At 57.3% G+C, this 16,265-nt stretch overlaps 1 protein-coding gene across 1 annotated transcript in view; it reads left to right on the plus strand.

Moving 5' to 3' along the window:
• The window catches only part of SCN4A (sodium voltage-gated channel alpha subunit 4), a 43,488-nt gene that overhangs the window by 12,477 nt on the left and 14,746 nt on the right, over positions 1–16,265 (plus strand). Inside the window, exons 7-16 of the mRNA XM_082297447.1 lie at positions 1,033–1,362; positions 3,005–3,068; positions 3,660–3,801; positions 4,565–4,777; positions 6,870–7,025; positions 7,249–7,372; positions 8,513–8,751; positions 10,475–10,648; positions 10,936–11,292; positions 14,972–15,403. Of these exons, the coding sequence (XP_082153573.1) occupies positions 1,033–1,362; positions 3,005–3,068; positions 3,660–3,801; positions 4,565–4,777; positions 6,870–7,025; positions 7,249–7,372; positions 8,513–8,751; positions 10,475–10,648; positions 10,936–11,292; positions 14,972–15,403 (2,231 nt within the window). The remainder of the gene's footprint in view (positions 1–1,032; positions 1,363–3,004; positions 3,069–3,659; positions 3,802–4,564; positions 4,778–6,869; positions 7,026–7,248; positions 7,373–8,512; positions 8,752–10,474; positions 10,649–10,935; positions 11,293–14,971; positions 15,404–16,265) is intronic.

Genomic DNA, 16,265 nt, shown 5'->3' on the forward strand with positions numbered 1-16,265 from the left:
ACTGAAAATGAAAATTCCTCGTGGTGAATAAATCCTTGTGGTGTCCCTGCAGGCTCCAGATCGTGAGTGTTCACATTTGAATGTTTTTTTCCTTCATCAAACAGGCTAAAAATTGCACTGAGCAAAACATAAACTGCTGCTTCTTTCTGGAACGACATCCCCAAGGGCTCCGCAGAAATAGCAGTGTCAAAAATAAGCTGGTTTAGAATATCTGACCTCGGTCAGGCCCTTGGTGAACAGGATTTTACCTAAATAGTTTGGGGAACGAGGAGCTGGCAGGAGGACAGGGCTAAAAATCATTTCCTTGGAGAATATCTCCATGTGAGAAAGCTCTGGGCTCAGAGAAGCTCTAAAGATCAACATTGGGATGTCCCAGCACTGCCCGTCATCCATGTAGACCTTGGCTGATAGGATCCATCCTCCATGGAAAAATCCCACTGGGGATCTGTAGATGAGCCCCCTCTGGGGAGGGAACAGCGGTGTTGGGGGGAAAGATGAGTTAATGGAGATGCAGATGTCACTTTGTCACCTTCACTTGGGATTTTCCAGCTTGAAGGGATCAGGATGAAGGGTCTGGCTGGGCTCCCAACCACCCAGGGACAGCAGTTGGACCACGGAGGCTTTTCTGGAGCTGGGAGAAGTGCTCAGCATCATCCAACTGGGCCAGCAAAGAGCTTCTCCATGTTCCACTCTAAAGTGGTTCACTCCAGTGGTGTGGGACAAAAATTGCCAGATCATGGCATTTAGGGAAAAAAGAAACTCCGAAGGAATTGATGGCTGCCCAGCTGGAGTGGCTTTGGCTTGGATATCCCAAGGCTGGGATGGGGAAGTCACCAGCACCAAGGGTGACAGTTTTGGGGGGCCCAGCCATGTGTGGGACACAGCTGGGATGTGATGTGAGCACAGAGATGGGGGCCTGAACTTGGTGATGACACCCATCCCCACCAGAGCCAGCACCTTCTGGGGACACCACAGCCTGCTCCCCACAAGCGACAAACGAGCGCTCAGCTCAGTGGTGACACCTCTCCCCAGGGCTGAAGACGATCGTGGGGGCTCTGATCCAGTCGGTGAAGAAGCTCTCGGACGTGATGATCCTCACGGTTTTCTGCCTGAGTGTCTTCGCCCTCATCGGCCTCCAGCTCTTCATGGGCAACCTCCGGCAGAAGTGTGTGCGGTGGCCACCCCCCAACATCACCTTCCTGGAGGATTTGGGGCTGGACAACAACACCTTGGTCAACTCAACCTTCTACAACTTCATGGATGACTTCACCGAGAACTTCACTGGGGAATTCACTGGGAACTTCACCGGGAACTTCACCAGCAACAGCACCTTTGACTTCGAGGCCTACATCAACGACGAAGGTAAAGCTCCTGCAGCCCCTTCTCCTCCAGCCCCTCACCCTGGTTTGCTCCTCAGGTTCCTGCTCTTCCTGCCCACTCCACGGCTTGCTCACACGGATCTTCCTGCCAAGGCTGGTGGGTGGAACAGCCTGTGCGTCCTCACAGAAGGGACAGATGAGATCAAATCCCCCTGGGCAGGGAAAACAGGGTCCAACTGGGCAAGCTGAGCTCTTCCAGGAAGGTTGCACAACAGGAAGGTTTGGATGGACCAGTGTCTCCATCTCTCTCGCTTGCTGGTGAGGGTTGATGTCCCATCAGGGTGGTCACAGCAGGGAGACCAAACCCTTGAGGAGCAGGTGGAACTTTGGGTGGAAAACCAGAGAAAATGATGAAGGATGACATTTTTAACCCACTTTTCACTATCTGGATCCTTCCCCAGGTACCACAGTGCCCAGTGAACCCTTTATGCAACACCACAAAAGCCACAGCGGGGGAGGGAGGGAGAGGTGGGACCAACACCCATGAAGTCCTCATGAAGGTCTCCAAGGTGCTCCTTTCCTACCCCTTCTTTGAAAATCTTGCCCAAAGTGTGGTGGGTTTTGTGGTTGTTCTTCAGTTTTGAGTTTTTAAACTCCATGAAAATGTAAAAATCTCAGCAAATCTGCCTGGTAGAGCTGCAGGGTGTCAGGGTGCTCCACAGGGATGTTCCACATCTCAGGACACACAGCAGAGCTCAGAAGGCTGAGTTGGGTCTCAGTGGAGCTGCTTGGCCCATCCATCAGCTCTGGCCTTCATTACAGGAAGGTTTTGGTAGGGGGCAAGTTCAGTCCATAGGATCTGATGAGCTCCGTGCAAAGAGCAGCAGCCCAAGGCCACGAATGCAGCAGAGCAGCTGCTGGGGCCAGGCCAAAAACCTGGAATTGCACAAACAGGATATTTCCTCCCTGAGCCCCCATAGGATAAAGAAAAGCCTCATGGCAGAAGCCAGGCAGGGCCAGGGAGGGTCCAGGAAGCTCCAGAAGCCCCCACGTGGCTCCTGGGAGGGCTGTGCTGGGTGATGTTCAGGACTGGATCCAGCTGCCCTCTGCCACATCCAGGTGTGGGTGTCTCCAGGTGCGCCTCTGCGTCCCTGGGGCAGGTGACCTGTGGTGGCACTGCTTGGCAGCTCCTGTGGCTCTGGATCTGTGCTGGAGCTGTAAGGAGGAGCTTTAAGGACCCCTGGACCTTAAAGGACCAGGGATGGGAGCAGGAGCAGTTTTCCCAGGTTCTTCTGGGACTCCTGCAGTGCCCCATGCTTGGTGCTTCCTGGGAATGCCCCGATTTCCCAGGAAAACAGGCCAGCCCTGATCCTTTGACCTCATGTTAACCCATTTTCCAGGCGGCCTGGCCCTGGCCAGATCCAAAGCTGTTTCCAGGCTTGGGAAGAACCTGGTTGGATTGATGAAACAACCCCAGGAGCTCCCTGAGACAGAACCAAGACAAACAGCAAAGTCAACAGAGAGTAGATACCCCTATGCCCGACACTGGGAGTCAGCAGGGTTGGGATTCAAGGGATTTCCCTGACAGGAAGTTGCACCCAGGAATTTGAAATCAATGTTTGTGCTTATTTATTTGTTTGTTTGTTTGTTTGTTTTTATTCCTTGCTCTTTCCCCACCTGCAAAGGGAATTACTACTTCCTGGAGGGAGCCCTCGACGCGCTGCTCTGTGGGAACAGCAGCGACGCTGGGTGAGTGAGACCCGCCTCCCTCTGGATCCCTGGGAGGGGACAGGGAGCTGGCACAGCTCGTGGGACCCCTGGGGCTTGGGATGGGGCAGGGTTGGGGTGGGAATGTGGCTCTGCAGTCCGGGAATCCCAATGAATCAGTTTGGGGAGCATCCTGAGGGTATCATCCCAATGACTGGATCATCCCAATGGTATCAGCTTGAGGGGGTATTGATCCAGGCATCCCAACTGTATCAGCTTTGGGGCTATCAGTCGGAGCATCCTGAGGGTATCAGCTTGAGGGGGCATCAGTCAGAGCATCCCAATGGTGTCGTCTTGAGGGTATCAGTCTGGGCATCACAACTGCATCAGCTTCGGGTGGAATCAGTTCAGGCATCCCAAATTCATCAGCTTCAGGGGCCTCAGTCTGAGCATCCTGCCTGTATCAGCTGTGGGGGGTATCAGGCATCAGGTGGGGGCAGAGGGTATCAATCCAGGCATCCCCCTTGTCTCATCCTGGAGGGAGGGGTCTCCGTGCTGCCCCCCACTCTCCAGGGATGGGTTTGGCTGCTGGGCTGTGCCAGGGTCTCATCCCTGCTGCCCCACCCCCGGCAGGAAGTGCCCGGAGGGCTACGAGTGCATGAAGGCCGGGAGGAACCCCAACTACGGCTACACCAGCTATGACACCTTCAGCTGGGCCTTCCTGGCCCTCTTCCGCCTCATGACCCAGGACTACTGGGAGAACCTCTTCCAGCTGGTAAGCACCGCCCTTCCGTCCCTGGGCAGGCATTCCTCTTGTTTCCATGCTGCCCCTGAGGGGAAAAGTCACTGACTGGAAGCTTGTGGGACCTCATCCTGTGGTTTGTGGATCCAGCCAGGGTCAGTGGAGATGGGGAAGGTCCCATCCACTTCCCTAACATGGGGGTGCAGTGTATTTCCCAGGGTTCTGTCAGCTCTATCACGGAAATCAGGGATTTAAAAGATTATCCAGAGCATCTCTGGCTCGAGCCGAGGGACGGGATAAGGAGGGGAAGCCAGGTCACTTGTCCAGTGACCAGGACAAGGCCATTGAGTTGTCCACCACAAAACCCCAGCTGACCCCAGCTCCAGAGGCTGTCTGGGTAAAAGGGATCCTACACCTAAGGCTACCCCTGTCCTCTGGCAAGGTGTGCCCAGATGATCAGAGTCAGAAAAGGACCACGTTGGCCTGAAGGTGAGACCTGAGAAGGTGGGGGCTGAGGGACATCAGCCCCTCCCAGCAAAGCGAGTCAGTGACGGAATATTGGTCCCACCTCCATCGCTCCCAACCCTCGGGAACCTTGGGAACCAAGGCTGCTCTCTGCCTCCCACCCAGTGCCACGGCCTGCAGGAAGGTCCATTGGGCAATGACCAACACTTGGAGAAGACAGGAGCAAAATATTTCCCTCCTGCCACAACCAGGAGGGTGTCCCGGGGTGGCACCTTCTCTTGGGAGCGTCACCAAAGTGACATCGTGACATCCCTGCCACCTCTTCCCACAGACACTGCGGGCAGCAGGGAAAACCTACATGATCTTCTTCGTGGTGGTCATCTTCCTGGGCTCCTTCTACCTCATCAACCTCATCCTGGCCGTGGTGGCCATGGCTTACGCCGAGCAGAACGACGCCACCATGCTGGAGGAGCAGCAGAAGGAGGAGGAATTCCAGCAGCTCCTGGAGCAGCTGAAGAAGCAGCAAGAGGAGCAGGAAAAGCAGGTGAGTGGGAAGGGTGAGGGCCAAAATGAGGGAGGGGTCTTGGGAATAGGAGAGGGAATGGAGGCAGCAACAAGCATGGTGTAAAACCCAAAGAAAAACTCTGTTTGGTCAATAGCAAGTAAAGAAAAAATGGAGGAACTATTTTGGGCATCACATCTGAATCAAAAAACTGAGATACTCTCACGGGTAGGGACAAAAAAGGGCTGAAAAATCAAATTCCCACATCCAAATCCCAGCCCAGGGAGCACTGGGAGGCAGCAGAGAGGAGCAGCACAAGGATGAGGTGTTGTTTGAGAGGAGGAAGAGGTGAGGGACAAAAAAGGCCTCAGAAGTCCCAGTGGATCTCCTGCAGCACAGCAGGAGGCCTGGCAGGAGCCCAGCTCAGTGTCACCAGGGCACGAGGGAGGCATCCAGGGAAGGTGGGGCAGCTGCAGCACAGCTCAACGTGTCAGCAAACCCTGGCTTTGGAGACACAACCGAGGGCTCGAGACACCCTGAGCCTCAGCAGGGAGGCCCTGGTGTCCTTACGGGAGCCAAGGAAACCTGGAACGGTGGAAGTGTCCATGCTCATTGCAGGAGGGTTGGAAATTAATGGTTTTCCAGGTCCCTTCCAACCCAAAGCACTCTAAGATTCCAAAAACACCAGGTGGGAAGGGACCTCCAGGATCATCTGTTCCAACCCTGCTCAGCCAAAGCATGATCCGGACGAGAGATGTCCCACTGTGGTCCCAGGATGTTACCTTCATCCCTTTCCCGTCCTTGGGAATGTTTTTCAGTACAACATTCCCATAAAAACATGGCCAAGAGCCTCTGGTGCTGCAGCCCAGCCGTTTTCCATCTCTCATCACCATTTTGGTCCATGTCAGCACCATCCGCAGGAGACATCCCTGGAAATCTCTCTGTCTTGGGCAGGACAGCACTTCCCTCACGTGTAGAGACACAAATCAGTGTTTGACTCTCTCCAGAGCCTCTTATCTCTCAGTTCTTATCTGTCCAGAGCCACAACACTCCCTGGGAAGTGGTTTCTTCTTCTCTGGCTGCTGCTGTTTGCAGGAAGGGTCTGAGCCAGCCCTGCCCGAGGGCTGGGGACTCTGGGGCTGGGGTCAGGCTGGTGCTGAGGCCCCTTCCCTGAGCAAAACAACCAGGGCAGCACCCAAAGGCTTTGTTAAGGGATGTTTTCCTTTGGAGTCACACAGAGAAATGGAAAACACCGAGGGAATGAGGCTGAGAGCGAGGGCAAAGCAGCCACAAGAAATGGGGGCTTGGATCTATTTAATATCCCATGATGAAAGGTGGAAAATGTCCTGGATTTCGGCAATGTGCTGTGAGAACAGAGAATTTCCCACTCCTCTGTGGCATCCTCAGTGCTACCAGAGGGTGTAATAAACTCCAAATTTTAATAGCACTGTTGGAAAGAAAAAGACAAAAAAAAAAAAATTGTATGTGCAATGGAAATGTGATAATACAGCATTTTGGGGGGGAAAAAAATAGATTTTGATCCAAACATTCTCAAATTCAGTGCAAGCCAAAAACTCCTGGAGGCCACATTTCAGCAAGAGCCTTGAGGATTTTGCTTGTTGGCCATTTTGGATGAGAGCTCATTGCAAAGGGCAGAGTTTCCTGCTTGAAGAACCAAGGTTTGCTCAGTTTTGGCCTTAGGAATTACCACCCCTGAGCAAATCCCAACAGATCTAACTCAGCTGTGGAGTGCTCAGTGCAGGGGGGAAAGGGAAAGGGAGAGGGAGAGGGAAAGGGAGAGGGGCAGGGAGAGGGAAAGGGAAAGGGAAAAGGGAAAGGGAAAGGGAAAGGGAAAGGGAAAGGGAAAGGGAAAGGGAAAGGGAAAGGGAAAGGGAAAGGGAAAGGGAAAGGGAAAGGGAAAGGCTTGGAAATCCCAGGATGGTTTGGGTTGGAAGGGACCTGAAAGCTCAGCCAGTCCCACCCCTGCCATGGGACACCTCCCACTACCCCAGGTTGCTCCAAGCCTCATCCATCCAACACTTCCAGGGATGGAAGGAACCCCCTGGAGCCCTCGGCCACTGTGGGATGTCCCCGTGGCTGCAGACACAGGGCTGACGGGGCCGGGGTTGTGCAGTTGCAGGAGCGCACGTCCAGCAGCGATTCCCTGCCCAGCAGCGTGGCCGGGAAGGGGCACGACTCGGACCTCAACAGTGACCAGGACAAGGCCAAGGACTGCAACGGGCAGGTGGTGCCCAAGATCACCCTGCAGAGATCCAACACCGTGATCGATGTAGGTGCCAGCTCTGTCCCTGCCATCCCTGAGGGTGCCCGCCCTCACCGACCTCCTGAGGGGACAGGCTTGTGCCCACCTCGCCGTGGGCTGGGTCCTACAAGCCTTTTTGGGGTCCCCACCTTGCACCCGGAGGTGTCTCCAGACCATTCCCTGTTTTCTGCCTGCTCTGTCTTTCAGAGCATGGAATAAAGCTCTGCATCCCTCCCTCCTCTCCTCCCAGTTCAACCCCACCTATGAGCCGGAGAAGTCGGACCTCAATCACCTCACTGTGGGCAACCAAGAAGGGCCAGGACTGGAGAAGAGGGTGGGAAGTGCCATCAGTGTCATCTCCAATGCTGTGGAAGGTACGTCCCCCTGGCTGAGGGTCCTGGTCAGTGCTGGAGGGCCTGGGCTGGGGACAGTGGCCATCCCAAATTCCCAGCCCCATACAAGGGATGACTCCAGCCCCGGCGTCTCCATACAGGGCCAGTGATGCTCATGCAAGGCTTTTCATCCCAGCTCACTGGGACAATGCCTGGCAGCAATAATCCAATATCTCACACAAATTAATGGGATGGCAGCTGATTAGAGGAGTCTCCAGAGCCAACTGGGAACTCTTGAGCAGCTTCCCAGGAGCTGCTGGGCCAGCTTCAGCAGAAAGCACCATGAACGCAGCAGTTCATGCCCCCTGTCCCCCCTGAGAATGGGCATGAAACCCTCTGGTCACCCCAGAGCAGTTCCCTTGGGTGTCCTGGCAATCTCAGGGTGGCAGGGACACCTCAAATCCTGCCCAGAGGCTGAGAGCAGGATTGGATCCACAGTTCTCTGCCTCATCTGCCTTTCCATCCCACTCCAGTTTGGAGAGCAATGTCTGTATCACCTCTGTGCCTGGGCACAGGAAGGCTCCTCCTTTTAGCCCCCATATTTTTTGGGTGCCACAATACAAGAATGACCTAAAACTTCTAGAAAGTGTCCAAAGGAGGGCTGAGAAGATGATGAAGGATGTGGAGGAGCCACATGAGGAGCAGCTGAGGTCACTTGGTTTATTCAGATGGAGAAGAGGAGCCTGAGGTCAGACCTCAGCTCCTCCCAAGGAGCAGCTCCAATCTCTGCTCCCTGGGACAGGGACAGGACCCAGGGAACAGCTGGAGCTGTGTCAGGGGGGGTTTAGGCTGGATCTCAAGGAAAGGTTCCTCCCCCAGAGGGTGCTGGGCACTGCCCAGGCTCCCCAGGGAATGGTCCCGGCCCCGAGGCTGCCAGAGCTGCAGGAGCGCTGGGACAGCGCTGCCAGGGATGCCCAGGGTGGGGTTGTTGGGGGGTCTGTGCAGGGCCAAGAACTGGATCAATGATCCCTGTGGATCTCTTCCAGCTCAGGATATTCCACGATATTAAAATCATAGATCGTCCAGAGCCGGTCCAGGGCCTCAGGAGAACTTCTGAGGGTCAGCACTTGCCCACCCAGGTGAGGACAAGATAATGCCACACTTTTCCTTTCCCACCCTCAGAGCTGGAAGAAGCTCACCAGAAATGCCCACCCTGGTGGTACAAATTCGCCCACACATTCCTGGTCTGGAATTGCTGCCCTCCGTGGGTGAAGCTGAAGGAGTTTGTCAAGCTGGTGGTGATGGACCCCTTCGTGGACCTGGGCATCACCATTTGCATCGTGCTCAACACCCTCTTCATGGCCATGGAGCACTATCCCATGACGGAGGAGTTCGAGAACGTGCTGAGCGTGGGGAACCTGGTAGGGAACTCCATCCTTCCCCTTTCGAGCCCGGCAGCCCCACCACCCGTCCTGGAGGTCAGATCCCCTGTGCTGGGTGTGAAACATCCCAGCCGCTGGCAAAGCCCTGCAGGGCTCTGCCCACAGCACCCTGCACAGGGCTGGGCTGCGCGACGGCCCCGACCAGGGGGATTGATGTGGGATTGGGATCCATCCTTCCCTGCTCCCCTCCTGCTGCAGTCCCTGCCTGGCTTGGCACATCCTGAGCCACCCTCTGCTTCACACCCCTGCTGCCAGCCCTGGGTGACACCACGGTGTCCCTGAAATGTTGGAAGGCCACGGGGCAGAGCGGAGGGTGCTCCGGATTGTGGGAACAAACAGGTGCCCACTGAGCAGGAAGCAACAATGCAGCATCAAAATTAACAATAACCAGGGATTTTCCCAGTGGAATGGCTGCAAACTCGGCTGTCCTGATTTTATAGGTGCATTTAGTGGCTGCTCCTGCTCGGAGAGCTGGTGACAAACGGCTCTGAGCTGGATGGATCTGCTGGTGGGACAAGCCCGGGAGCCCCCTGACAGCGGTGGGAAATGCCCAAGGAATGGGAGAGCTCCCCTCTCCTCTGCAGCCGCTTTGCCCTGCCCCAGCAGCTGCCGGGCACTGGCAGCGCAGCCCTGGAGTGACAGACGCCGCTGCCCGGGCGGGCGGGACCGGCTCTGGTTTCATTCAGGAAATACAAGGGGATTAATGGGCCGGTGCTCGAGGCACGGCCGGGCTGAGGCGGCTCCAGCCCTTCCTTGGAGCCAGGAGCGGATTCCGGCTGCGTGTGCGCCCCGGGGGAATGATCTGCTGGGGAAGGGCCAGGTGGGGATGGGAGCAGGAGGAGGAGATCCCACTGAGCCAGGATTCCCGCACATCGCCTGCCTGTGCCACCGCAGGGTGTACAGGACAAGGGTAGGAGTCAGCCGGGAGCAGCAGGACAGGGACACTGTGGGCTGGCATGGAAGGGACACGAGGGGACAATCCCCTGGGATACTGGAGCAGGACAGGGACACTGTGGGCTGGCATGGAAGGGACACGAGGGGACAATCCCCTGGGATACTGGAGCAGGACAGGGGACATTTGTGGACTGGCATGCTGGGGGCACATGGGCACCGTACCCTGGGATGCAGGAGCAGCAGCCTCCCTGCCCAGCAAGGGACAGCCCTGTGTGTCCCCACACCATCCCCAGCCAGGGCAAATCTGCCCCCAGGCCCTCTGCATGTGCTGTGCCGTGGAATTGCAGCGGAGATGCCGATTGGCACCTGGCTGGACCCTCTCTGCAGTGACACAACACTGCAGATGCTGTTGAGGTCCCAGAAAGGAGCAATGTGCAAAGTCCAGCTCAGCTGTCACAGGGCTCAGGGAGGGACAGGGGTGTCCCAGTAGCAGCCCAGTTCCCAGTGCTGGGCATCTGTGACTTCCCAGTCATTCCAAAGGCGTCTCTTTACCAAGGAAATTTTATTTTTAATTTCCAGCTGCCAACACTCGCCTTTGTGTCCCTCCAGAGAAATCAGCCACCAGTACTCCCAGTCTGGTTTCACCAGCCACACTGGGCAGCATCTGGGGAGCTCGTTCCCAACTGGGACTGGCCCTAATGGGGTGAAATGTTTTGGGAATACACCAAAAAAGAGGGATGCTGCCCACCCCACCCCCCAGCTCAGCCCTGGTTTACAAACAAGTGACCAAGGGTGCGGCTTCCCACAGGTCTTCACAGGGATCTTCACGGCGGAGATGGTCCTGAAGCTCATTGCTCTGGATCCCTACGAGTATTTCCAGCAGGGCTGGAACATCTTCGACAGCTTCATCGTCACTCTGAGCCTGGTGGAGCTGGGCTTGGCCAATGTGCAGGGGCTCTCCGTGCTCCGCTCCTTCCGCCTGGTGCGTGCCGGGGACACCTGGGGGGTGACAGGGTGGGGGTGGCTTCTTCAGCCTCCTTCATGGTGGAGGCCCAGCTTGGGAGGGACCATCTCGACCCCTGTTAAAGAAAACAAACACTGATTCAAGTTAAATATTTAGGGCAGTCGGAGTCAGAGCAGTTGGGGGTTTAACCCCTCCTGCCTTGATCAAACAGCCCCGAGAGGGTCAAATGGCAGTGTCACAGCCTTGCTGGCACCTGGTGGCAAAGACACTGCCAGCCACCTCCCTTCTCTCCTTGCCCCCTGCAGCTGAGGGTTTTCAAGCTGGCCAAGTCCTGGCCCACCCTCAACATGCTCATCAAGATCATCGGCAACTCCGTGGGCGCCCTGGGCAACCTCACGCTGGTCCTGGCCATCATCGTCTTCATCTTCGCCGTGGTGGGGATGCAGCTCTTCGGCAAGAGCTACATCGAGTGCGTGTGCAAGATCTCGGTGGACTGCACCCTGCCCCGCTGGCACATGAACGACTTCTTCCACTCCTTCCTCATCGTCTTCCGCATCCTCTGCGGGGAGTGGATCGAGACCATGTGGGACTGCATGGAGGTGGCCGGCCAGACCATGTGCCTCATCGTCTTCATGATGGTCATGGTCATCGGGAACCTTGTGGTGAGCCTGGGGGCTGGGGGACCCTCACTGGGGGAGGGACAGAGGGGGCTGTGGGGTGGCAACTGCTCTGTCCAGCTCAGCTTTTCCACAGGGCTGTGCCTGTGGGCAGGGTCTGGTTGGAGCTGGACGGGAGCACAGGGATTCTCCTCACTCCACAGGCCCTTGGGATGGGCTGTGCCAGCCCTGTGTGAAACAGAGGGGGAAATGATTCCTGAGGGACCTTCAGCTGAAACCAGACCAGGAACTGGGGGGAAACTGAGGCACGGAAAACAACAACGGGCTTTAGGCAGAGGCAGGAGCAACTCTGGGATAAAACAGAGCTCAGCTTCAAGCTGCCCTGTGTCCTCCACTTGGCTTTTCCAGCTTTCCTGCTCCACTTCCCACTCTCCTGATGAGGGATGGAGGCAGAGCTCCATCCATCCCTCCATCCATCCATCCATCCATCCATCCATCCATCCATCCATCCCTCCCTCCATCCATCCATCCTTCCTTCATCCATCCATCCATCCATCCATCCATCCATCCATCCATCCCTCCCTCCATCCATCCATCCCTCCCTCCATCCATCCATCCATCCATCCATCCCTCCATCCATGGATCCATCCATCCATCCATCCATCCATCCATCCATGGATCCATCCCTCCATCCCTCCATCCTTCCCTCATCCATCCATCCATCCATCCATCCATCCATCCATCCCTCCATCCATCCATCCATCCATCCATCCATCCATCCATCCATCCATCCATTCATCCCTCCATCCATCCCTCCATCCATCCATCCCTCCATCCATGGATCCATCCATCCATCCATCCATCCATCCATCCATCCATGGATCCATCCCTCCATCCATCCATCCATCCATCCATCCATCCATCCATCCATCCATCCATCCATCCATCCCTCATCCATCCATCCATCCCACCCTTTGCTCCAGCTGCTTTTGGGAGCAGCCCCCCCGCAGGCTCCTGCAGGTCCCCAATCCCCCCAGTCCTCACCGTGCTCGGGGTGGCCTCTGGTGATGCCCAACCTCCTTCCCTGTGTCTGTGGGACCCCTGCTCCCCTCACCCCCGTCCTGCCCCCGCCCTGCCCCCGCCCTCCCCTCTCCCCTGGCTGCCTGTGCTGCCTGAGCCGCAGGTTCGCGGGTTCCAGGCGAGCGTGAAATCCTTTCTAAACTTGGTAACCCCTTCGCTGGCAGCTCTGGAGCTTGTTTTGCAGCCTGCGTGGGCCCTGCTCTCCCTTCTTGAGGAGCAGGGCAGGGGAGGGAAGCGCCGGCTCGCTCCTATTACTTGCCGGGGCTGTGTAATCCCTTTGGAATTTGCTTTGAAAACCTATCTGCCCCCGGGAGCTGCTGACCCCTGTCCCCAGGGAGGCTGTGAAAGGAGCCCGGGGAGAAACTCAGAGCAGCCCCCGGCTCGGGTCAGCTTGGAGTGTCCCACTTTGAGGGCAGAAAGTTGGGATTTGGGTGCTGCTTGGCGCCCCTGGCTCGCGCCGGGGATTTGGGGCTCTGGAGGGGAGCCCCTGGCTGCAGACCTTGCCCCAGGTCTGTGCTGGCTGGTGCTGGGCAGGTGAGGGGAGCAGCCCCGTGTCCCCCCGGGCTGCCCATCTCCCACTGGTCAGTAGTGGTTTGTGATCCACCTTTCCAGGCTCGGTCAGGCTGAAAATCACCCGTGAGGAGTGTAAGGAGCAGGAGCCTCTCCAGAACCATCTGCAGGGAGCGCAGGAGTTTGGACTGGGAACCCCAGCTGGGGCTCCGTGCAGAGCCCTCCCTAAACGGGCTCTGGGAACTTTCCCTCGTCTGGAGCTCATTTTGGGAGTGGCCCAGTCCATCCACCTCTCCAGGAGACTGCTCTGGAGAAGACACGGGGGCAGCAATTTCAGCTGGTGGGGTCAGCAGTAGCCCTCCCAGAGGTGCCGGTGTCCCAGAGGTGCAGGTGTCCCCCTCCCAGAGGTGCCGGAGTCCCAGAGGTGCCAGTGTCCCCCTCCCACAGGTGCCAACGTCCCCTCCCAGAGGTGCAGGTGTCCCCATCCCAGGGGTGCCGGTGTCCCAGGGGTGCAGGTGTCCCTGTCCCAGAGGTGCCAACGTCCCATCTCAGAGGTGCCAGTGTCCCCATCCCTGAGCTGCACCCCAGCCCTCAGGGCAGCTCTGCAGCTCCTGCACGGGCTCCATTTACAGCCCAGCAGAGAAACACGGATCAGAAACACAGCCAGAGCCCTCTCTGCCCTCCTCCTCCTCTCTGCCAGGCTCTCCTGGCCGCGCCTCAGGTATTTCCGAGTCCTGGAGCCCGTCCCAGAGGCTCCCGAGTGTCCCCGTGCAGGGAGGTGTGTGTTTCTCCGCGCTTCCCCTGCGCAGGAAGGTGACCCATCCTTTGCTGTTGATGACACTTTGAGCATTTCCTTTGGGGTTATTCAGGGAAAAGGGAGGAAGTCAGTCGGGTGACAAGGTAACAGAGTCCTGTCCAACAAAGCCAGAGCCAGCGGCACCCGTGAACTGTAACTGGTGCTTAACCAGGGCATTCAACTGCTGGGCCCGCAGGGATTTATTTAAAGACGTGGTTTAAGGCACATGGCATGAGCCATGTGAAAACAGCGGTGTCCTTGGATAGCAGCTAATTCCCGTCTCAGATGCGCTGCTGGCACCGCACAACTCAGCACAAACACCGACAGCTGTGGGCTGGCTCTGTCCCTGCTCCGCTCCGCGGGGGTGCCTGTCCCACTCCTCGGCTCCCGAGCTGCTCCAGGTTTCTGGCAGGCAGCAACCCCAGCTGTGCCTGGCGAGGCTGTGGAGGGGTCCAGTCACGTTTCGGGATGGTGAAGTAGAAGGGGAAGCACAAGAGCCCATGCTTGGGGTTACACAGAGCATTTACTGGCTCATGCTGAGGTGAAATATCACTCTGATGGAGCAGAGCAATTTCTGGGAGACAGGGATCAGGTCACAGCGGGGGCTGAGGCTCCTCCATGGCTCCAGGGTGTTGGAGACCCTCAGGAGCTTGCTGAGCATCGGAGCTACCAAAGGCAGGGAAGAGGAGAGGACGAGCTGCAGCTGAGAGGACAAGCAGATTTCATCCTGGGGAGAGAAGGGACAGAATCACAGAATCATGAAATCCCAGACCGTTTCAGGGTGGAAGGGACCTTAAAGCCCACCCAGATCCACCCCCTGCCATGGGCAGGGACACCTTCCACTATCCCAGTTTGCTCCAAGCCCTGTCCAGCCTGGCCTGGGACACTGCCAGGGATCCAGGGGCAGCCGCAAGAGCTGAGCTGCAGCCCTGGGGGTGGTGGACCCAGCACCAGAGGCTTGGGGAATCCCCCATGGGATTCCTGGAGCTCCAGGAGACCAAAGAAAGGGACACACTCGTGGATCCACAGCAGAGCTTGAAAGGAGCTGAAACCGTGACTGGCATCACTTGCAGAGGGATCTGTAGGACCGTGGGAGCCCAGGGTGAGGTTGAGGGTGTCAGAGACCAGGGGGGTTGAGGAGGAGCATGGCCATGTCCTCCAAGAACTGGGACTGGCACCTCTGCAGTGCCCAGAGCTGCTGAGGGCAGGGCAGAGCCCGTGAGATGCTCAGTGAAGGGGTTTCTCCACAGCCACGAGTGATCCCTGCAGCTCCAGAGGGAGATCCTGAGGCTCAGGACCTGCTGGACCTCAGGGCTGGCATTTGCTTCATCCCCCCAGGTGCTAAACCTGTTCCTGGCTCTGCTGCTGAGCTCCTTCAGCGCCGACAGCCTGGCGGCGTCAGACGACGACGGGGAGATGAACAACCTGCAGATCGCCATCGGCCGCATCACCCGCGGCATCGCCTTCGCCAAGGCCACGCTGCTCGCGCTGCTCCGCCGGCTCTGGAAGGGCAAGAAGGTGGCACCAGAGGAAGAGCAGGACCCCAGTAAAAGGGACAACTCCGTGCTCAACCATGTGGACACGGCCCCAGAGCCCAAGTCGGGGTACCTGGATGGTATCACAGGGAAGGAGCACATCTTCATGGATGAGCTGGACCACATGAACTTCATCAACAACCCCAACCTGACGGTGCAGGTCCCCATCGCCTCTGAGGAGTCCGACCTCTATGAGGAGACCAGCACCCAGTCCGACACCGAGGACACCACCAAGGTAAGGAAGGTGGAGGGAAGGGAAGGGTTTCACCCCAAAACCGGGACTGCCCCACTCCTGCTGCGCTGCCCAAGGAATGATGTTGGTTTGGGTCACTTTTCACTTCCTCACAGGGCCAAACTTGGGGCTTTCCAAGCTGGCATTTCCCAGTGTAAGCTGGAGTGGGAGGGGAGGGTCCGAGCAGGGCTTCGGCTGTTTTGGGTCAGACTGTGGGGTTATTGCCAGTGCCAGAGGGCCCCACAGCACCACAGGGGCGGTGCAAGGGTCAGAGTGCTCAGTTTGGGGTTAAAGATGTTGCAGAGGAATCTGATGCCTGGAAATCTGCTGATGGCACTATCATCGGATCCACTGCTAAGCCTCAGAAAGCATCATCCTGGGGGGCCTGAACCAGATGGAGGAGCTTAGCAGGGGTGAACACGAAGCGAGGGACGTGGGATCCAAAGCTGAGACAGCTGAGCCCCGTCTCCAGGGGACTGCTGGGGTCCACTGGGAGGGTGGCAGGGGCACAAGAAACTTGGGAAGACCCAAGTGGACACAGAAGGCTGATGGTGTGGTGGGAAATTACTGCTCACTCCAAGGTCCTGGGGACGCAGGGGCCAGCTGGAGGTGCTGAGGGGGACAGGATCAGCCTGGGAAGGGGGTTTGTATGGACAATAGAACAGCTCTGAGCAGGGATTTGTCATGACCGGATGGCAAATGTGTGCCCAGGAGCTGAGGGAACTCTGGGAAGCTGTCCCAACCAGCCCTGCCAGCTCCAGGGGACATCTGGTGCTACTGAACACCTGGATGGTGCTGCACAGGGAGTCTTTTCCAGGCTGGAAAAGGAAGCAGAGCTCCCAAAACTGCAGAGCCTCTCCCCTCC

The sequence above is a fragment of the Coloeus monedula genome, assembly GCF_965178545.1.
Source record: "Coloeus monedula genome assembly, chromosome: 26".
NCBI classification, from domain to species: domain Eukaryota; kingdom Metazoa; phylum Chordata; class Aves; order Passeriformes; family Corvidae; genus Coloeus; species Coloeus monedula.